The sequence below is a fragment of the Ranitomeya variabilis genome, chromosome 5 (genome assembly GCF_051348905.1).
Source record: "Ranitomeya variabilis isolate aRanVar5 chromosome 5, aRanVar5.hap1, whole genome shotgun sequence".
NCBI classification, from domain to species: domain Eukaryota; kingdom Metazoa; phylum Chordata; class Amphibia; order Anura; family Dendrobatidae; genus Ranitomeya; species Ranitomeya variabilis.
Genome location: NC_135236.1, coordinates 495,418,131 through 495,442,273, shown reverse-complemented (window position 1 = coordinate 495,442,273; position 24,143 = coordinate 495,418,131). Strand labels below are relative to the sequence as shown.

The 24,143-nt window shown below is 45.8% G+C and overlaps 1 protein-coding gene across 1 annotated transcript in view; it reads left to right on the top strand.

Annotated features, from left to right (window-relative positions):
• LOC143773763 (uncharacterized) overlaps nucleotides 1-24,143 on the top strand; it is a 118,786-nt gene that overhangs the window by 64,780 nt on the left and 29,863 nt on the right. The window contains exon 2 of the mRNA XM_077261110.1: nucleotides 10,718-10,966. Within this exon, the coding sequence (XP_077117225.1) occupies nucleotides 10,718-10,966 (249 nt within the window). The remainder of the gene's footprint in view (nucleotides 1-10,717; nucleotides 10,967-24,143) is intronic.

Sequence of the window (24,143 nt, the reverse complement as noted above, 5' to 3'; positions counted from 1 at the left end):
GTAGTCCTTCCCTGCTGTGCTCACGGAAAGTAACCCCACAACGGTTGTGTCTGTTTCTTAAGTTCCCTCACAACTCGATTTGATGTTCCTCTGTAATCCACCCCTTCCCTGTATTCAGGTTGGAATGGCACCCGTTTGTCAGGTAGGCCTGGAGTTCTTCCGGGACCCTAGAGTCGCCCCTCTCCCGCAATTGCCCCCCAAGACTTCATAGGTGATATGTGGTAGACAGCCCGCCTGAGACCGACTGTCCTGCCGCTGTTTGGAGTATGGCTTGAAGCTGTATTCTAATCCACTCCCTCGGCGTTCCGGCCACCGGTATTGCGCCTCAGCAGGGTGCTGCCTCTTTCAACAAAACCCCTGCTGGTATTCTCCTTCTGCTTGATCTCGTTTCTCACTCAGCACAATCTATCTCGCTTCTAGTCCTTTCTTGAGTCCCGCCGCTTCCAGGAGCCTGCGCGGACCCGTTACGTTCTTTCAATGCCAAGCCTCTGCCAGGATCCCACCCCTGGCAGAGACCCTACAGTCTCTCCCTTCACAACACCCCCTGCCACAGGGTGTTGCTCCGTTCAATCCCGTCAGCGTTCTCGACTAACTTCCTGCCTGACCCCCAGTTTACCCACTATGGTGGGGAGTGGCCTAATGAATAGCACCCTTAGCTCCCCCCGGAGGCCCAGCTGTGAAACATATTGGTGTCTGTGATACCTGATTGGAGGAACTCCTTCGGTGCCATCGAACGTACCATGGCTCCCCTTAGCGGCGAAGCCACAGCACTGCAACGACCAGGACTCTGGGGCGCTGCACTCCCCCCTGGTTAAACACAGTACTCCGGGACTGGGAAGAAAAACAACAATACAGATTAGCAAAAAGACATACAATTTTGTTGAGTGCAAAACGATAAGTATACTTGAACAGGCTTCCCTTTATGGGAGGTGAGGACACTTTTAACGTTACAAACATGGTCAACATTATAAATTACAGGCTATGCATAACTCCTGTTACCCAACCGGGTATTCTACTTAGTGCAAATTCTGGAACAATAAATTAACATTGCCTTTAAGAAACATACACTCTTAGTTTACCAAAGGCCTTCCTATAATCACATTACAGGGTAAGGTAACTTCACATTCTCCTACTTTGAACCTGCAGGACCGCCTGTCCCTATGGCACCAGACCTACTGCCTCTCCTTTCTTTTACAGGACCGCCCCGTTCAGCCAGGGCCTACTGCCTTTCGCTACTATACATAGTATAGACATAACATTCCTTTCGTTTAAAGAACTCTGAGCCAGCTCTACTCGGCTCCTTTAAGGACTCACTCTCTAACCCCTACGGGTTCGCCTTCTGTCCTTAGTAACAAAGTAACTTTCTATGGGGACGCAGGGTTGACCTTCTATCCTCACCTTCATCATTACTTCCTTACTTTCAGCTATGCAGATCTCTATCTCTACCCCTACGGGCTCTCTGCATCTTTTCTTTCTGCAAAACATTATTTTCAGATTTCACAATTCAAACAATTTAAACACATATAACTTTTCATGTAAAACAGTTACATTTCTTTTCAAAGCATCATCATGGCATTACTGTTCTGCAACAGTATCTTTCTCAAGTTCAATTCTTCACATCCCCTTTAAGAGGGGACCAAGTCTTTCTGAGGTAGCTCGTTTTCTCAGCCTACCAGCCCACGCAAAGGTTCCGGTATGGTATCTTCGCAAAGTGTCTTTGGCTCAAACCAATAGGGCAAATATCTTCGCAAAGTGTCTTTGGCTAAAACCAGTAGGGAGCACCTTTAAGAAGGTGCAAACTATTTACAAAAGAAAGTTCGAATCATGCACAGTCCATGATTTCTGCAGTTTGTGTAACTTGGTGCAAAAACTTCAAGAAAAAGAAAAACAAACAAAGAGGATCCCGGGTCAACAAAGGGATCCATTAACCCTAGACAGGTTTAGCAGCAACTCAAAAGAACAAACAGTAACTATTTACATTTTCACAAAGCGAAATCTTACTCTTCTTTCAGAAGTTTCCATGAGGCGCCACCTGGCGGGCGGACCCCTGCAATTCAGGTTTCAGGTCCACTCCCGCTGCCAGATACACCCCATGGGTTCGGGTCTGTTGCACGACCAGGTCGTGCGCGGCGATCAAGGTCTGTGTCCCCACTTCTCTCTGTGCTGGTACATCCGGAACATCGGTCACTCGAAGGGGCACCTCCTTAGGCACGACGGTGGTGGCGGCGATCGGGTGGCAGATCGCAAGTTCTGTGGTCAGGCAGGTGGGGCCGACCAGGGTGGTTACAGATCGGTCACACGGCGGCACTTTGGCCACAGGGGCTGGTTTCTCTTTCTTGTAGACGTTCAGAGCGAACCACCCCTTTTCCCCAAGATGCCGGGTGTAGGTAACACTGTCTCCCGGATAGAGGTCTCGATCGGGGTGACCCTCTCTAAGGTGTGACTCGACATCCCGTCGGTTAACAAAGACCTCCGCGTATAGCCCCGGTTCTTTAATGAAGCCCCAGCCTATTTGGAGTTTAAAGACGGTGATGATGCCCTGCCTGCGCGGGGCCTGGTGAGTGGTGGGGTCCTTACGGGCCCGGTCCTTGACCGCCAAATCTTTTTGATGGTAGGCCTCCCGTTTAGCCTGATGTGTTTCCTCTTCCTCTCGCCACCGCTGTTCTAGCTGGATCTGGTATTCTTCCCAGCTTAGGGCCTGTACCATTTCTCCCTTCTGGGTCTCCACCCCGGGGAACCCCATGAGATTGGATCCAGGGTTCACCCAGCGGCACACCGTGCGCTCTGCGCTGACCTCACACGGCAAGGGAGTAGGGGTGATTGGGGCTCGCATACGGTGTTCCATGCCCGTGGCTTCCTCCCATGGTAACAGGCGCTGAAGTCTATGGGTCCCCGGGAGAGGTGGTGCTGCTACGGGACCCACTAACACACCCTCTGCTGGTGGGGCAGGATCGGCGGACTCACCCACTGGTACGATTCCACTTTCCGCAACAGGTCCCGCTGGTTCTTCCGATGTCCGGGAATCCACTGCCGGTCCCACCTGATGCGGGGCCTGGACTCTTACATGCAGTTGGAGGAGCTGGTTATATAAATCCTCCATCTCGGCTCTCAGGAATTTGGTGTTATCCACGGAGGACAGGCTGCTGGGCTCATCCGGGTAGTCAGGGGAGACTTCCACTTCAACCCCGCTGTCGGGTTCGGAGCTGCTGGCCATAGCGTCCTCCACGTGGGTCGCTTCCTGGTCTTTTTCCCGCTCTCTCCTGCGTGAGCAGTTTAGTTTTCTCTGCCTCCGCCCCCCATTAAGGATTAGGAGGCGGATCTCTGCTGCTGACGGACACGTCCTCACTGCACAGAAATATTTAGACTGGGCGGCCATTATTCTTCGCGCTCTCCAGCTCGTCTACGCCCACTCCACGCCCCTCTTCTCTTCCTGCGCTTTCCTCAGCGCTGCAATGGCGGCGGATTTTGGCGGCAACTGGCGCAGCACAGTCTTTGTAATAAAGTACAGTCCAAGCACAACAAATCACAGTCTCTAGGCACACATGACCTGATTCTTCAGGCTTAAGTAGATCCTGTTCGTGACGCCAAGTCTGCGGCGCCCCCGCACCGCCGCAGGGCCGAGGGGTACCCGGAGCCGGGCCTCTAGTTCTCAGTCTCGGGGTTGTCACGGTGGCTAGACCCGGTCCGTGGCCCTGTCCGTCAGTGGGGGACGTCCGGTGTAATAGGTGGTAGTAATGGTGGCGATGGAGCGGTGCGGTTGTGGGGTGTAAGTCGCAGTAAATAACGAGGACACCAGGTTGCAGTCTCTTTACCTCTTTACTGGAGATCTCTGAGTCCTCAGTCCAGAACACGGTTCACCAGGCTACGCAAGTCCGGCCGGTCCAATGGCACCTCCAGAGTTCTCCTCTCAGGTGGAAATCTGTGCCTTCCTTCTAGCGCTATGTGTTGTAGTCCTTCCCTGCTGTGCTCACGGAAAGTAACCCCACAATGGTTGTGTCTGTTTCTTAAGTTCCCTCACAACTCGATTTGATGTTCCTCTGTAATCCACCCCTTCCCTGTATTCAGGTTGGAATGGCACCCGTTTGTCAGGTAGGCCTGGAGTTCTTCCGGGACCCTAGAGTCGCCCCTCTCCCGCAATTGCCCCCCAAGACTTCATAGGTGATATGTGGTAGACAGCCCGCCTGAGACCGACTGTCCTGCCGCTGTTTGGAGTATGGCTTGAAGCTGTATTCTAATCCACTCCCTCGGCGTTCCGGCCACCGGTATTGCGCCTCAGCAGGGTGCTGCCTCTTTCAACAAAACCCCTGCTGGTATTCTCCTTCTGCTTGATCTCGTTTCTCACTCAGCACAATCTATCTCGCTTCTAGTCCTTTCTTGAGTCCCGCCGCTTCCAGGAGCCTGCGCGGACCCGTTACGTTCTTTCAATGCCAAGCCTCTGCCAGGATCCCACCCCTGGCAGAGACCCTACAGTCTCTCCCTTCACAACACCCCCTGCCACAGGGTGTTGCTCCGTTCAATCCCGTCAGCGTTCTCGACTAACTTCCTGCCTGACCCCCAGTTTACCCACTATGGTGGGGAGTGGCCTAATGAATAGCACCCTTAGCTCCCCCCGGAGGCCCAGCTGTGAAACATATTGGTGTCTGTGATACCTGATTGGAGGAACTCCTTCGGTGCCATCGAACGTACCATGGCTCCCCTTAGCGGCGAAGCCACAGCACTGCAACGACCAGGACTCTGGGGCGCTGCACTAGCACAGCCCATTTACGGAATTTCTGGCAGTATATTTCAGCTTCGTCTTGCCCCTGAGATAGGGACATCAAGGCCTTTTCCGCCTGAAGCTCTAACTGAGGTTCCTCATAAAGCAACCCCAAGGCCAGAAAAAACGCATCCACATTGAGCAACGCAGGATCCCCTGGAGCCAATGCAAAAGCCCAATCCTGAGGGTCGCCCCGGAGCAAGGAAATCACAATCCTGACCTGCTGAGCAGGATCTCCAGCAGAGCGAGATTTCAGGGACAAAAACAACTTGCAATTATTTTTGAAATTTTGAAAGCAAGATCTATTCCCCGAGAAAAATTCAGGCAAAGGAATTCTAGGTTCAGATATAGGAACATGAACAACAAAATCTTGTAAATTTTGAACTTTCGTGGTGAGATTATTCAAACCTGCAGCTAAACTCTGAATATCCATTTTAAACAGGTGAACACAGAGCCATTCCAGGATTAGAAGGAGAGAGAGAGAGAGAAAGGCTGCAATATAGGCAGACTTGCAAGAGATTCAATTACAAGCACACTCAGAACTGAAGGGAAGGGAAAAAAAAAAAATCTTCAGCAGACTTCTCTTTTCTCTCCTTTCTCTGTCAATTAATTTAACCCTTTTTGGCCGGTCAAACTGTTATGGTTCTCAATGGCAAGAGAACATAGCCCAGCAAACATAAGTACTAGCTCTTGGAAGGATGGAAACTAAACTGACCATGAACTAAGCCTGCCGCACAACTAACAGTAGCCGGGTAGCGTTGCCTACGTTTTTTATCCCTAGACGCCCAGCGCCGGCCGGAGGACTAACTAATCCTGGCAGAGGAAAATATAGTCCTGGCTCACCTCTAGAGAAATTTCCCCGATAGGCAGACAGAGGCCCCCACATATATTGGCGGTGATTTTAGATGAAATGACAAACGTAGTATGAAAATAGGTTTAGCAAAATTGAGGTCCGCTTACTAGATAGCAGGAAGACAGAAAGGCACTTTCATGGTCAGCTGAAAACCCTATCAAAATACCATCCTGAAATTACTTTAAGACTCTAGTATTAACTCATAACATCAGAGTGGCAATTTCAGATCACAAGAGCTTTCCAGACACAGAAACGAAACTACAGCTGTGAACTGGAACAAAATGCAAAAACAAACGAGGACTAAAGTCCAACTTAGCTGGGAGTTGTCTAGCAGCAGGAACATGCACAGAAAGGCTTCTGATTACAATGTTGACCGGCATGGAAGTGACAGAGGAGCAAGGTTAAATAGCGACTCCCACATCCTGATGGAAACAGGTGAACAGAGGGGATGATGCCCACCAGTTCAATTCCACCAGTGGCCACCGGGGGAGCCCAAAATCCAATTTCACAACACAGCCCTCTATCATGTTGCTCCCAGAATGGGTAGAAAAAACCTGGTAAAAGATTCCTTTTAAGGCACTGGACATTTTATTGTGGCTATGATTCACTGACCGCCTCCATCTTTCTACAGGAGGAGCGCATGTGAAGTTTTAATGTGACTGCCGCTATCTGTCTGCATAAAGATGGCAGCGGTCTGATTTACTGCACCTGCGCAAATTACGCGTAGGTGCAGTGAATCTTTTGGCTGATGCACGACGTGTGCATAAGCAGAGGAAGCCTGTCACAGTAAAGGGGTTTTCCCACGAACGAAAGTTTATTTTAAAAATTGTCTGAGTCTGACTGTGTACAGAAAATACTACATCTCCTTGGCAGGGGAGGAAGCAAAAAACAATACTGACATTACAGCAGGGATCACAGAGGATTCATTTTGTCAGGTAAAATATTTCACTGACTGTTTTTAAACAATATTTACCTCACAAAATGAATCCTCTGCGATCTCCTGCTGTCAGTATTGTCTTTTGCTTCCTCCCCTGTCCTAGAGCTGTGGTATGTTCTGTACACGGTCAGACACAGACAATGTTTAAAATGAACTTTTGCTCATGGGAAAACCCCTTAAAGAAGACAGCAGATGGGGGAGAGAGAAATCGCACAGGGGTGAAAGAGAGAGAGGATAGGTGGGTGAGCACATGGGGGGGAGAGATTCTCAACGCTGCAAAGCCTGCCCCCATTGTGACATTACCGCCCTCCCGATGCGATAGCCTCAGGCCTCCATCTAGTATATATTACAGCAGTTATACAAAATAGAAAGGACATTTTGAAAACATTACACTTGTCGTAAAAGATCAGTTTATCACAAGAAATAGTGGGTATTAATAGACTATGTTGCCACACTGTTTTGCTAGAGTATCAGTGGAAAATCATGTCAACCTTTTGTGGAAGTGCTGTAGACCAGGGGCCATTAATAGAGTGCTTATAAATATGGAAGTGTATGGTTGATGGAGGCTACTGTATAACTACACTCCATTGGAGGTATACGTCTGGAATTTCACCTGACATAATGCATACTTGTGATGAACCCTGTAAATGCAATGTGAAATAGCCCTACCAGCTTCCTCTGCTGAAGACTTCACTGAGGACTTTGGAGCATGAGCAGATGATGGGTAGACACCATAGGTAAAATCAGAAGAAAATCAACTTTCATGACCTGTTAAAAAGCTGTATTCTCCAGAAATACCACATTGCTCAATCTGACTCACGGTTTTACACAACTTTTTCGTCTCAGTCAACGACTTATTTTTGTGCGCACATTGTCAGGTAGCAATGTCCTTCTCATGATAGAATAGAGGATGCGAATTAGTTACAAATCTTCACTTTCATTTGGCCTAAATAATCTCTGAACAAAATGCTCTAATCCCAGTTGACCTGCAATTTGTCTAAGATTTTTAGACGCAATAGAGAGATTAAATTTAATGCAAAGATGTTAGCAGTGGGGTGGAGATTAGAAATGGGGAAGAATGTCCATGTTTTCTCTAGACCACACTGATAGCGGGTCTTCCCTCTGTAATTGTTGCAATGTTTTGTGCTTCCTCTGCACAATCCTTGGATACGTTTGATTGGCACTTCTTATGCTTGATAAAGACAAAGGTGCCAGGCAAAGAGACATTGGTATCTAAATCTCCAGAAGGGAAAGGGAGGGGAGCTTTCTCTTTGTCTAATCAGTTTATTTCAATGGGAAGTTGTTTGTAGGCCGTGATCGCTTGGGCACTGTTGGTTTAGCTAGGAAAGAAGATACTGAAATTGTGAAGACACTCTGCCCTACGAAGATACATACAGCAGATCATTGATTGAAAATGTGGAGTTTGCTTTGTACATTTTTAAAGATAGAGGTCATTTTTTATGTAGTCTTTTTCTTCATAGGTATATGTTTGAGTAAAATGTAAAATCTTCTTTTAGTCTATAAATTTCAGACAACATGTCTCCAAATTTCCAAGCAATAAATTTTGTATTTTTTTTTCTGAAAAGGAGAAATGGTCAAAATTAGAAAAATCCCCAGTGCTTTCAGACCTCAAATAATGCAAAGAAAACAAGTTCATAATCATTTAGAAACAACAATACTAATGTTTTAACTCAGGAAGAGTTCAGAAATCAATATTTTGTGGAATAACCATGATTTTTAATCACAGCTTTCATGCGTCTTGGCATGCTTTCCACCAGTCTTTCACACTGCTTCTGGCTCAAAAATCTAAGCAGTTCTTCTTTGTTTGATGGCTTGTGACTGTCCTTCATCCTTTTGATTACATTCCAGAAGTTTTCAGTGGGGTTCAGGTCTGGAGATTGGGCTGCCCACGTCAGGGTTTTGATGTGGTGGTCTCTTAATTTTTGCCAGAGCTGTATTTTTCCCGGCTCTTCCAGCTCTCAGTGAGGACACATTGGAAAGGGACACATTCTAAAATACACAGTGTTACTTCAGTCCCAGTAATCTGCAAGACGATTCATTAGATATTATTTTTCTCATTTTTTTAATAGATATCCTAACTGAATAAGGTTTTGGAGATCGATTCCCATTAAATTGATCTTTCTTGAATGTCTTCAGTGTTCTCCTTGCATAAACATATATTACACATTTTATTTTAGGTGTTTTATTAATTTCCACTGTAATGAATTACAGATTAGTTGATGTAGCTTTCTCTCATTTGCAAAAAATGTTTTAGAAGTTTAAATACATTTGGTAATTAATAAGCCATGCTTGCCAATTATCAGAGTATTATAGAAAATATGATAAGTAGTGATTCTGTCTTTTTCAATCCATAGCTATAAATCCTGTAGGTCTCAGGGCCTGTTCACATCCCACTATGGCCCTGTTCACATCCCACTATGGCCCTGTTCACATCCCACTATGGCCCTGATCACATCCAACTATGGCCCTGATCACATCCAACTATGGCCCTGTTCACATCCCATTCTGGCCCTGTTCATATCCCACTATGGCCCTGTTCACATCCCGCTATGGCCCTGATCACATCCAACTATGGCCCTGATCACATCCAACTATGGCCCCGTTCACATCCCATTCTGGCCCTGTTCATATCCCACTATGACCCTGTTCACATCCCACTATGGCCCTGTTCACATCCCACTATGGCCCTGTTCACATCCCACTATGGCCCTGATCACATCCCACTATGGCCCTGATCACATCCCACTATGGCCCTGATCACATCCCACTATGTCCCTGATCACATCCCACTATGGCCCTGATCACATCCCACTATGGCCCTGATCACATCCCACTATGGCCCTGATCACATCCCACTATGGCCCTGTTCACATCCCACTATGGCCCTGATCACATCCCACTATGTCCCTGATCACATCCCACTATGGCCCTGATCACATCCCACTATGGCCCTGATCACATCCCACTATGGCCCTGATCACATCTCACTATGGCCCTGTTCACATCCCATTCTGGCCCTGTTCACATCCCACTATGGCCCTGATCACATCCCACTATGTCCCTGATCACATCCCACTATGGCCCTGATCACATCCCACTATGGCCCTGATCACATCCCACTATGGCCCTGATCACATCCCACTATGGCCCTGATCACATCCCACTATGGCCCTGATCACATCCCACTATGGCCCTGTTCACATCCCATTCTGGCCCTGTTCATATCCCACTATGGCCCTGTTCACATCCCGCTATGGCCCTGATCACATCCCACTATGGCCCTGATCACATCCCACTATGGCCCTGTTCACATCCCACTATGGCCCTGATCACATCCCACTATGGCCCTGTTCACATCCCACTATGGCCCTGATCACATCCAACTATGGCCCTGATCACATCCAACTATGGCCCTGTTCACATCCCACAATGGCCCTGATCACATCACACTATGGCCCTGATCACATCCCACTATGGCCCTGATCGCATCCTGCACCCACCATTATTTGGCAGTTTGCTGCCTATGCACAGTGCACACAAAAAACTACCAAATACTGCTGTGAGTGGAGTTATACGGTGCTCAGCATTCAGAGAACTGGTAGATCTTCAGGAGAAAAAACTATGATTTTTTCAAAACTGCAGCATGAAGCCCAGTAAGTGACACATCAATGGAATCAGGGTGTCTGCCCCTACATCATGCTGTTCACTGATGGGGTAGCAAAAATCAGGTAACATATATCCTTTAATAGCAAAGTCTCCTATTTTTTTGCAGCGGTACTGTCGCAGCTATGTCAATGCTGCCGTTCCTGGCGGTGACGTGACATTGTTATGCCACTTGCCAGTTACAGCCACTGAGTGGCAGCTCATCAGCTGTAGCACTATTTCATCAGAGCGGACCTCTGCCGTGAAGAAATATTGATGAGCAGCAGCCGGCACATGACACAACAATGTTACATTACTGTCGGGAACTGTGGTGCCATCTATGCTGGAATGGCGCTGCTGCAAGAGGTGAGTATATACTGTTTTTTTTCATCTGGGGTCCTAAATTGATTAATTTGAACTTGCCCCTTTAATATATGTGTACATTCATGTTTATTTGCCTATAAAAATAGATTGATAGATGTGTCAATGTGTTTATTAATTCCTTTAGAAACAAAAAATGATAAAGATCATAAGGAGGAGGATGGCAACGTGAAATACAAGAACGTAGAATCGCCATCTCGACCACTTGGCAGAAAAGCTATAAAACTGGACCACAGCATCAGGCAAGAAATGGAGAGACAGAGGATAGCTGAAGAAAGGAGAGCTCAAGCCGTGACAATGTATTCGAAATTACGCAATTCTCGACGGACAGCGATTCGCACCACACAGTCAATGAGTATATCCAGATTTGAAGATTGTAAGTTGTGCCCTAGTTTTCTTCTACTACAGTCCTACAAAATAATCAAAATAATAGTTATCTACTGCATTTTATATTATAGATTTATTCATAAAATATGATCATTAAAAAAATCCCTATGGAATCAATCGCAGATTTCTCAAGTGTGCATGGTTTGCATATTGATACATTAATTCAATTATTCAGATGTTTTACAATTTTGAACCATTTTAGTGATTCTTATTATAGGAGCTATTCGATATAACAGCATATATGGCAGATTTGTTACAGAACATGGCCTTAGCAAAACTGAAGCTTATAGCCATTAAACGGTAACTCCACCCAATAATTTATGGTGTTCTACTACTTAAAGGGAATGTCAGCAGGTTTTTGCTATGCAATCTGAGGACAGCATGAGGTCAAGGTTAAAACACAGATTTCAAGGTTATGTCACATGTCAGGATGTGTGCTGTTTACTTACATTGAAAGTTTTATCACCTGGGGATTATCATAGCCTGGATTACAGCAGCGTGTGCTTGCTAGTCTGACTCCACCCCTCCTGTGATAAGCAGCTGATTGACTATAGACAATGTACATAAAGAGCCTTGTGTGTGCTCTCTCAGCTTCTGCATTGCTAAATCTAAGAACTCTGTCACAGAACCGTTGCACCCAGTAAACTAAGTGATACATCACTGGAATCGGGGTCTTTGTCTCTACATCATGCTGTTCTCAGATGAGGTAGCAGAAACCTGGTGAGAAATTCTCTTTAAAAACAAATCTACAATGAATACTAATTTTTTGTACCCAAAAATTATATACAAAAAGAAATACAATGCCTCACACAGCAATGTCAGTGAAAAATAGATATCACATTAAAAAATGCAATAAGGTTAAAAAAAAAATGGAAAAAGTCGACTAAGTTCTCTAGATCCAAGTAAATTGTATTTTTGAGGGAAAATGACCAACTGTTTAAATCAGGCATACGGGTTCAATGTATTTTTCTTATTTTTGGCAATGTTTTAAGATACCAACATAAACCTTGTGTTGCAATAAGTTACTGGTAGGTAAGATCACAGTACGAAGCATATACACTATGAGATGTGTCTCTAGAAGTTACTGGACTGAGGAGTAGATTCTGAAGCATGGCCCTTCACTTATCACATGCCAAGTGGATACTGGTTAAAGTTGAGTGAAAAGATTTGTGGTACTCTGCTTCAGTGTTCAGTTTGGTCTTTCATGGCAACCAGACCAGGGCAGTCTTCATTTTTGCTCCTTGCACCCTGGGCAAATTTTGCGCTTTTTGTGTCCAATGGTGTCATGTTGTTGTGGTGTGATGTAAGTCATGATGCTACATTATGGCTAGTGACTAGGTCTCACATGATGTTATGATGTTGTGGGGACTAGTCAGCACAAGAGAGGCCACGAATGCCATGTCGAGGATGATAGTTGTGGAGACTGCCCTAGGCTGGCTGCCATGGAGGACCACACTGGATGTTAGACCAGTGCAGCGTGAACCTATTTTCTCAGCTCTAATATTGTATAATTTTAATGTCTCAGAGGCACCTCCAGGCCCCCATAGACACTTGGGACTGGGAGTGACTTTTGACTCTGCATGCCCTATAGCTATGCTCAGGGCAAGTGATAGCTTCCTTTTTATTTCTCAAATCAATATCACACGCAACAATGTAATATCTTATCAGAGAAATCTGCTGCTGTCTCTTCCTGGACTGATTTTTCACTCTTACTTCAAGGGTGTGATTCGTAACACGCTCGGGTGTCCTCGGAGTATTTTTAGTGCTCGGAGATTTTTAGCGCCACAACTGAATGATTTACATCTGTTAGCCAGCATAAGTACATGTGGGGGTTGCCTGGTTGCTAGGAAATCCCCACATGTACTTATGCTGGCTAACAGATGTAAAACATTCAGCTGCGGAACTAAAAACTAAAACTCCGAGCACTAAAAAATACTCGGAGGACACCCGAGCGTGCTCAAGAAATCTCGAGTAACGAGTATATTCGCTCATCACTAATTGGTGTTTTAAAACTTCTAAGGATATGGGAATGTGGAGGAGGAAGGAGCTAGAGTTAGACATCCTGCTGCAACTTCTCCTTGAAATGACAGTCAGGCCATGTACACATAATGAAAAGAAAAGAACCTTGCACTCAACTTAATGCTCGTGATTTTTTATTGTAGTACCCCAAAAAACGTTTCGGTCCGTAATCTGGACCTTCATCAGTTACTACAAGTGAAATAAATAATAACCAAAAAATTATACAAATCAACAAAAGTATATACAAAGACATGAACAAATATGAGATTCTGAAAAGCATATCCAAAAGTAGGTCATGATGCCATATAGTCATAGACATAGGAAATGTCAAGCAGAATCAGACCTGATCAAGTATAGAGGCACTTAATGTTAGATTAAAGGGAATAGGGAAAGAGCGAAATATATGACACGTACCGTACTTAGGATGAAAATAGGGTTAGAGAGGCACATATGCCTCAAGGCACAAATTTAGTCAGCGTCTGAGAAGGTGAGGCAAAACAAGGCAGGGTGTTAACCACGAAGAGACCTTGTGCACGGTGAGTGATATAATCAGAGCATACCTGGTAGAAGCGCTGAGCAGAAGAAGTATGAGCTAGGACTAAATAAAGGTATCTATTAGAACAGTGTGTTCAAACTATATAGCAGCAAGGTGTCCCAGACAGGAACACGACCATAAGATGGCAGTGCAGGGGCTATAGAGTTATTACCTGTGTCCCCAGAACGTGGAATTCTTGTGCCGACATCAGACGCGGTTTCCCCCGCTCGTCTGATGTGTAGGAGGTTGGAGCGCCTCTAAAATAGGAAGAAGGGGCGTGTCTGTAAAAACGGCCCATGCAGCGGCGCACTGGAGTAGCGGAAGTGACGTTGCCGTATGTGCAGAGACTAAGCGCGTCTCATGTGCGGCTGTGATACGTCTCCGTCAGAAGCCGGGATGACCGGAAGTGGCGTAGGTCAGGTTCAGAAAGTCCGGGTGAAACGTCCTGCAACTTGTAACGTTCCACCTGTGTAGAGTGGAAACGTAGGAGGGAGGTAGATTAGGAGAAACCCAAGGTGGGCGGTGCCTGGAGGGGGAACGGAGCTCAGTAGAGGTTATTTGTGGTGGTGAGATTCAGTGCTGTGCCCTGGCGTGCAGTACTGGGATAGAGACGACCAGCTGTTCCAGACAGGCAGGACATAACAGGAGAAGTGAGACACGCTTTCAGTAAAGTCGGCTCTAAAGAGAGATGATAGAGACACGGATTAAATACAATTATCAGTACAACTTGGCATATAAATGAAATACATATAAAAATAAATATAAACTGGTACACGGAGAAAAACGCTGTTAATGTGACCATAAACAAAGAATGGCGCATGTGGGTAATGCTTAGTATTGGCACTGTTACAAATAGATAAAAAAATATACCACATTAAATATTGCCAAGAAACAGAAAATCTATAGGAAATGTTCTATTGTTATGTTTCTAAAGAAATGCTGCCAGATCGTACTCTCTATTGAGACCCTTGGGGTGGAGAGTCTCGAGATTGTGAATCCAATAAGCTTCTCTACGTTTTAAACGTGCAATCCTGTCGCCACCCCGTCTCATAGGTGGTATATGTTCTATGACCTGGAATCGCAGCTGTGCGATGCTATGGCCTTGGGTGTTGAAGTGAAGGGGAATAGGTAATAGGAGATTTTTGCAACGTATGGTGGACTTGTGTTTTGATATCCTATCACGTATTTGCTGTGTCGTTTCCCCCACATACAATAAACCGCATGGACATTTGATGAGGTATATGGCCCATGACGTATCACAGGTGAAGAACTCCGGAATATGGAAAATTTTGCCCGACTGGGGATGATGGAAGGTAGTGCCTTTCAGGACATTGTGGCATTGTGCGCAATGAAGGCAGGGAAAGGTACCTGTGCGAGGATTTTGTAGAAAGCGTTGGCGTGGTGCCAATCTATTAGTGCCCATGTCTGCTTTTACCAACGAGTCTTTAAGATTGGGGGGACGCCTGAAACAGGGAAGGAAAGGTTCTTGAAACTCCGGAACCTCGGGATGGGCACTTCTCAGTAGGTGCCAATGTCTACGTATGGATCTATGCAAGATGTAGGCACAGGGATGGAATGAATGTATGAACGGAATCCGTTTTGAGGACCTGTTGGGTCGGGGTGGAGAGGGTAATGCGGCATTGTGGATAACTGTTGCTGGGTAACCACGTTGGGAGAATTTGGATGCCATCTCCTGAAGATGGAGAGAACGGAGGTCCGTGTCGGAAACAATTCTGGACACCCGTTGGAACTGGGATTTGGGTATCGACTTTTTGGTGGAAGGAGGGTGAAAGCTGGTGTAGTGCAACAAACTGTTGCGGTCAGTACTCTTGGTGTATAGGTCAGTAGAAATGGAGCCGTCAGACTGGAGAATGACCATTGTATCGAGGAAATTGATCCTGTTCAAGTCGTGAGACTTGGTGAATGATATACCAGGCCAGGCTGTGTTGAGCCAATCAAAAAAGGAAGAGAGGGCTTCCAACGTGCCCACCCATATGCAAAAAATATCGTCTATATAACGTTTCCAAAGGAGAACGTTGTTTTGGAAAAGAGGATTAATGTATATGGCGCTCTCCTCGAAGTCAGCCATATAGCAATTTGCATATGGGGGCGCTACGTTGGAGCCCATCGCGGTGCCGCGGACCTGCAGATAGAAGTCATCCTGGAACATGAAGTGGTTACGAGTGAGAATGATGGTTAAAAGATCAACACATAGATTTACCTGGTCGCTGGGTAGACCAGAGTGAGTAAGAAGTTTGTGAACTGAATTAATCCCCTCTATGTGTGGGATGGATGTATATAGGTCTCTAACATCCATGGTGACCAGTATGGCATTTGGGGGGATGTGTTCGAGACCGTTCAAGACCTCAAGAAAAGCCCCTGTGTCTAGGATATAGGATCGGGATGTCCGTATCAAAGGGGTTAGGACTTTCTCCAGATATATTGCTAATGGTGAGAGTATGGAGTCTGTGGAGGCCACGATAGGTCTCCCTGGTGGCTTCTCCAGATTTTTGTGTATTTTGGGGATGGTATAAAAAACGGGAATCACTGGATGTGAGTTAGTAAGGAATTCACATGTTTTGGAATCCAATATCCCCAATGTTGTGTACTTTTGAAGGATTTCAGCAATATTTTGTCTAATAGAGGCCGTAGGGTCCCTTTGTAGTTTAAGATAAATGGTGGTGTCGTTTAATTGACGTTGAATTTCATCTAAGTAATCTGATCTATTCATCACTACTAGGGCACCCCCTTTATCAGCCGGTTTTATAATCAAACTTTTATCATTCTGTAGGCCCCGCAGGGCTTGTCGTTCGGTGACCGTAAGGTTAGAAGGATAAAATAAATTACCCCTATTGACATCATTCCGTAATATTTGAAAGGAGTCTTGGACGAACCCGATAAAGGTCTCCATGGCATGTGAGCCATGTGGGGGCCTAAAATGGCTTTTTTTGTGTAACCCCAAACTGCTGGATGTTAAAGTGTGCGATGAAGTACCTATTGGGGGATCGGCTGAGACTGTGTCTGGTTTTGAGGAAAAATAGGCTTTTAGCCTGAGTGACCTAAAAAACCGCTGAAGGTCCATTTCCAGGTCAAAAGTGTGACAACGATAAGACGGGCAGAATGACAAACCCTTTTGTAGGACCTTATACTCTGCTACCCCCAAAGTTCTATCAGAGATGTTGATCACCAAGGGGTTGGTACCTGTGATCTCGTGACTCTCATGTGATCTGGATCTCGTCCGGCGTCCATTGCCGCGCCTCGTGGTCTTCTTCGTGGAGGGCGTTGACGCTGTCCTAAAAAACGAGGTGGTCCGGCAGAGGATGTGTCCCGTTCCTGTTCCGACCCTGATGTTGAATAATCGAGAGAGGAACGAAGAGCTGAACGTGGTAAAATTCGACGATTGGAAAAGTTGTCTTGCCATCTGTAAACTTGTTTTAGTTCGTAGTCCTCAGTGTCTCTATTAAACTTGGACCGTTTCCTTTCTTCCGTCTCTCGTCGATGTTTGTCGATATTCTTGGAAATTTGCTCTCTCAATGTTGTGAGTTCCTCAGGGGAGCCGGTGGAGGACAGCTGTGCTTCAATGGTTTTGATGCTTTCTGTACTCGTCACAATGGCCTTTTGTAGATGCTCTATTGTCAGGGTGATTATGTCAAAAGAACATTTATTAAGTATCTGTTCAAATTTAGTACAGTAATCAGAAGAGTCCCGAAAGAGTGTGGGACGAAGTGGTACTCGGAGTCCCCTAGGGATCCTCTGTGAGCGGAGATACTCAGTGAGTGTGGCGCAGTGAAGCTCTATATTCGTGAAGTGGCGGAGCTCCCGTTCCAGGTCACGGCCTCGTGTCTCCCTGGGTGGAGCTTTGAGGAAATCACTATTGAAAGTTGAGCGTGCCAGAATACTTGAGGTCTCTTCTGCATTGTAGGAGAAAGTTGACATGACCAAACAGTGTGCTCCACGTTAAGGGTAACCCAGTATACAACAAAGAGCGTGTGCTCTACTGTTAAGAGGTGCACAGGTAGGTTCCCACACCATACAAATCAAAAGAAAAGAACCTTGCACTCAACTTAATGCTCGTGATTTTTTATTGTAGTACCCCAAAAAACGTTTCGGTCCGTAATCTGGACCTTCATCAGTTACTACAAGTGAAATAAATAATAACCAAAAAATTATACAAATCAACAAAAGTATATACAAAGACATGAACAAATATGAGATTCTGAAAAGCATATCCAAAAGTAGGTCATGATGCCATATAGTCATAGACATAGGAAATGTCAAGCAGAATCAGACCTGATCAAGTATAGAGGCACTTAATGTTAGATTAAAGGGAATAGGGAAAGAGCGAAATATATGACACGTACCGTACTTAGGATGAAAATAGGGTTAGAGAGGCACATATGCCTCAAGGCACAAATTTAGTCAGCGTCTGAGAAGGTGAGGCAAAACAAGGCAGGGTGTTAACCACGAAGAGACCTTGTGCACGGTGAGTGATATAATCAGAGCATACCTGGTAGAAGCGCTGAGCAGAAGAAGTATGAGCTAGGACTAAATAAAGGTATCTATTAGAACAGTGTGTTCAAACTATATAGCAGCAAGGTGTCCCAGACAGGAACACGACCATAAGATGGCAGTGCAGGGGCTATAGAGTTATTACCTGTGTCCCCAGAACGTGGAATTCTTGTGCCGACATCAGACGCGGTTTCCCCCGCTCGTCTGATGTGTAGGAGGTTGGAGCGCCTCTAAAATAGGAAGAAGGGGCGTGTCTGTAAAAACGGCCCATGCAGCGGCGCACTGGAGTAGCGGAAGTGACGTTGCCGTATGTGCAGAGACTAAGCGCGTCTCATGTGCGGCTGTGATACGTCTCCGTCAGGAGCCGGGATGACCGGAAGTGGCGTAGGTCAGGTTCAGAAAGTCCGGGTGAAACGTCCTGCAACTTGTAACGTTCCACCTGTGTAGAGTGGAAACGTAGGAGGGAGGTAGATTAGGAGAAACCCAAGGTGGGCGGTGCCTGGAGGGGGAACGGAGCTCAGTAGAGGTTATTTGTGGTGGTGAGATTCAGTGCTGTGCCCTGGCGTGCAGTACTGGGATAGAGACGACCAGCTGTTCCAGACAGGCAGGACATAACAGGAGAAGTGAGACACGCTTTCAGTAAAGTCGGCTCTAAAGAGAGATGATAGAGACACGGATTAAATACAATTATCAGTACAACTTGGCATATAAATGAAATACATATAAAAATAAATATAAACTGGTACACGGAGAAAAACGCTGTTAATGTGACCATAAACAAAGAATGGCGCATGTGGGTAATGCTTAGTATTGGCACTGTTACAAATAGATAAAAAAATATACCACATTAAATATTGCCAAGAAACAGAAAATCTATAGGAAATGTTCTATTGTTATGTTTCTAAAGAAATGCTGCCAGATCGTACTCTCTATTGAGACCCTTGGGGTGGAGAGTCTCGAGATTGTGAATCCAATAAGCTTCTCTACGTTTTAAACGTGCAATCCTGCCAATACTAAGCATTACCCACATGCGCCATTCTTTGTTTATGGTCACATTAACAGCGTTTTTCTCCGTGTACCAGTTTATATTTATTTTTATATGTATTTCATTTATATGCCAAGTTGTACTGATAATTGTATTTAATCCGTGTCTCTATCATCTCTCTTTAGAGCCGACTTTACTGAAAGCGTGTCTCACTTCTCCTGTTATGTCCTGCCTGTCTGGAACAGCTGGTCGTCTCTATCCCAGTACTGCACGCCAGGGCACAGCACTGAATCTCACCACCACAAATAACCTCTACTGAGCTCCGTTCCCCCTCCAGGCACCGCCCACCTTGGGTTTCTCCTAATCTACCTCCCTCCTACGTTTCCACTCTACACAGGTGGAACGTTACAAGTTGCAGGACGTTTCACCCGGACTTTCTGAACCTGACCTACGCCACTTCCGGTCATCCCGGCTCCTGACGGAGACGTATCACAGCCGCACATGAGACGCGCTTAGTCTCTGCACATACGGCAACGTCACTTCCGCTACTCCAGTGCGCCGCTGCATGGGCCGTTTTTACAGACACGCCCCTTCTTCCTATTTTAGAGGCGCTCCAACCTCCTACACATCAGACGAGCGGGGGAAACCGCGTCTGATGTCGGCACAAGAATTCCACGTTCTGGGGACACAGGTAATAACTCTATAGCCCCTGCACTGCCATCTTATGGTCGTGTTCCTGTCTGGGACACCTTGCTGCTATATAGTTTGAACACACTGTTCTAATAGATACCTTTATTTAGTCCTAGCTCATACTTCTTCTGCTCAGCGCTTCTACCAGGTATGCTCTGATTATATCACTCACCGTGCACAAGGTCTCTTCGTGGTTAACACCCTGCCTTGTTTTGCCTCACCTTCTCAGACGCTGACTAAATTTGTGCCTTGAGGCATATGTGCCTCTCTAACCCTATTTTCATCCTAAGTACGGTACGTGTCATATATTTCGCTCTTTCCCTATTCCCTTTAATCTAACATTAAGTGCCTCTATACTTGATCAGGTCTGATTCTGCTTGACATTTCCTATGTCTATGACTATATGGCATCATGACCTACTTTTGGATATGCTTTTCAGAATCTCATATTTGTTCATGTCTTTGTATATACTTTTGTTGATTTGTATAATTTTTTGGTTATTATTTATTTCACTTGTAGTAACTGATGAAGGTCCAGATTACGGACCGAAACGTTTTTTGGGGTACTACAATAAAAAATCACGAGCATTAAGTTGAGTGCAAGGTTCTTTTCTTTTGATTTGTATGGTGTGGGAACCTACCTGTGCACCTCTTAACAGTAGAGCACACGCTCTTTGTTGTATACTGGGTTACCCTTAACGTGGAGCACACTGTTTGGTCATGTCAACTTTCTCCTACAATGCAGAAGAGACCTCAAGTATTCTGGCACGCTCAACTTTCAATAGTGATTTCCTCAAAGCTCCACCCAGGGAGACACGAGGCCGTGACCTGGAACGGGAGCTCCGCCACTTCACGAATATAGAGCTTCACTGCGCCACACTCACTGAGTATCTCCGCTCACAGAGGATCCCTAGGGGACTCCGAGTACCACTTCGTCCCACACTCTTTCGGGACTCTTCTGATTACTGTACTAAATTTGAACAGATACTTAATAAATGTTCTTTTGACATAATCACCCTGACAATAGAGCATCTACAAAAGGCCATTGTGACGAGTACAGAAAGCATCAAAACCATTGAAGCACAGCTGTCCTCCACCGGCTCCCCTGAGGAACTCACAACATTGAGAGAGCAAATTTCCAAGAATATCGACAAACATCGACGAGAGACGGAAGAAAGGAAACGGTCCAAGTTTAATAGAGACACTGAGGACTACGAACTAAAACAAGTTTACAGATGGCAAGACAACTTTTCCAATCGTCGAATTTTACCACGTTCAGCTCTTCGTTCCTCTCTCGATTATTCAACATCAGGGTCGGAACAGGAACGGGACACATCCTCTGCCGGACCACCTCGTTTTTTAGGACAGCGTCAACGCCCTCCACGAAGAAGACCACGAGGCGCGGCAATGGACGCCGGACGAGATCCAGATCACATGAGAGTCACGAGATCACAGGTACCAACCCCTTGGTGATCAACATCTCTGATAGAACTTTGGGGGTAGCAGAGTATAAGGTCCTACAAAAGGGTTTGTCATTCTGCCCGTCTTATCGTTGTCACACTTTTGACCTGGAAATGGACCTTCAGCGGTTTTTTAGGTCACTCAGGCTAAAAGCCTATTTTTCCTCAAAACCAGACACAGTCTCAGCCGATCCCCCAATAGGTACTTCATCGCACACTTTAACATCCAGCAGTTTGGGGTTACACAAAAAAAGCCATTTTAGGCCCCCACATGGCTCACATGCCATGGAGACCTTTATCGGGTTCGTCCAAGACTCCTTTCAAATATTACGGAATGATGTCAATAGGGGTAATTTATTTTATCCTTCTAACCTTACGGTCACCGAACGACAAGCCCTGCGGGGCCTACAGAATGATAAAAGTTTGATTATAAAACCGGCTGATAAAGGGGGTGCCCTAGTAGTGATGAATAGATCAGATTACTTAGATGAAATTCAACGTCAATTAAACGACACCACCATTTATCTTAAACTACAAAGGGACCCTATGGCCTCTATTAGACAAAATATTGCTGAAATCCTTCAAAAGTACACAACATTGGGGATATTGGATTCCAAAACATGTGAATTCCTTACTAACTCACATCCAGTGATTCCCGTTTTTTATACCATCCCCAAAATACACAAAAATCTGGAGAAGCCACCAGGGAGACCTATCGTGGCCTCCACAGACTCCATACTCTCACCATTAGCAATATATCTGGAGAAAGTCCTAACCCCTTTGATACGGACATCCCGATCCTATATCCTAGACACAGGGGCTTTTCTTGAGGTCTTGAACGGTCTCGAACACATCCCCCCAAATGCCATACTGGTCACCATGGATGTTAGAGACCTATATACATCCATCCCACACATAGAGGGGATTAATTCAGTTCACAAACTTCTTACTCACTCTGGTCTACCCAGCGACCAGGTAAATCTATGTGTTGATCTTTTAACCATCATTCTCACTCGTAACCACTTCATGTTCCAGGATGACTTCTATCTGCAGGTCCGCGGCACCGCGATGGGCTCCAACGTAGCGCCCCCATATGCAAATTGCTATATGGCTGACTTCGAGGAGAGCGCCATATACATTAATCCTCTTTTCCAAAACAACGTTCTCCTTTGGAAACGTTATATAGACGATATTTTTTGCATATGGGTGGGCACGTTGGAAGCCCTCTCTTCCTTTTTTGATTGGCTCAACACAGCCTGGCCTGGTATATCATTCACCAAGTCTCACGACTTGAACAGGATCAATTTCCTCGATACAATGGTCATTCTCCAGTCTGACGGCTCCATTTCTACTGACCTATACACCAAGAGTACTGACCGCAACAGTTTGTTGCACTACACCAGCTTTCACCCTCCTTCCACCAAAAAGTCGATACCCAAATCCCAGTTCCAACGGGTGTCCAGAATTGTTTCCGACACGGACCTCCGTTCTCTCCGTCTTCAGGAGATGGCATCCAAATTCTCCCAACGTGGTTACCCAGCAACAGTTATCCACAATGCCGCATTACCCTCTCCACCCCGACCCAACAGGTCCTCAAAACGGATTCCGTTCATACATTCATTCCATCCCTGTGCCTACATCTTGCATAGATCCATACGTAGACATTGGCACCTACTGAGAAGTGCCCATCCCGAGGTTCCGGAGTTTCAAGAACCTTTCCTTCCCTGTTTCAGGCGTCCCCCCAATCTTAAAGACTCGTTGGTAAAAGCAGACATGGGCACTAATAGATTGGCACCACGCCAACGCTTTCTACAAAATCCTCGCACAGGTACCTTTCCCTGCCTTCATTGCGCACAATGCCACAATGTCCTGAAAGGCACTACCTTCCATCATCCCCAGTCGGGCAAAATTTTCCATATTCCGGAGTTCTTCACCTGTGATACGTCATGGGCCATATACCTCATCAAATGTCCATGCGGTTTATTGTATGTGGGGGAAACGACACAGCAAATACGTGATAGGATATCAAAACACAAGTCCACCATACGTTGCAAAAATCTCCTATTACCTATTCCCCTTCACTTCAACACCCAAGGCCATAGCATCGCACAGCTGCGATTCCAGGTCATAGAACATATACCACCTATGAGACGGGGTGGCGACAGGATTGCACGTTTAAAACGTAGAGAAGCTTATTGGATTCACAATCTCGAGACTCTCCACCCCAAGGGTCTCAATAGAGAGTACGATCTGGCAGCATTTCTTTAGAAACATAACAATAGAACATTTCCTATAGATTTTCTGTTTCTTGGCAATATTTAATGTGGTATATTTTTTTATCTATTTGTAACAGTGCCAATACTAAGCATTACCCACATGCGCCATTCTTTGTTTATGGTCACATTAACAGCGTTTTTCTCCGTGTACCAGTTTATATTTATTTTTATATGTATTTCATTTATATGCCAAGTTGTACTGATAATTGTATTTAATCCGTGTCTCTATCATCTCTCTTTAGAGCCGACTTTACTGAAAGCGTGTCTCACTTCTCCTGTTATGTCCTGCCTGTCTGGAACAGCTGGTCGTCTCTATCCCAGTACTGCACGCCAGGGCACAGCACTGAATCTCACCACCACAAATAACCTCTACTGAGCTCCGTTCCCCCTCCAGGCACCGCCCACCTTGGGTTTCTCCTAATCTACCTCCCTCCTACGTTTCCACTCTACACAGGTGGAACGTTACAAGTTGCAGGACGTTTCACCCGGACTTTCTGAACCTGACCTACGCCACTTCCGGTCATCCCGGCTCCTGACGGAGACGTATCACAGCCGCACATGAGACGCGCTTAGTCTCTGCACATACGGCAACGTCACTTCCGCTACTCCAGTGCGCCGCTGCATGGGCCGTTTTTACAGACACGCCCCTTCTTCCTATTTTAGAGGCGCTCCAACCTCCTACACATCAGACGA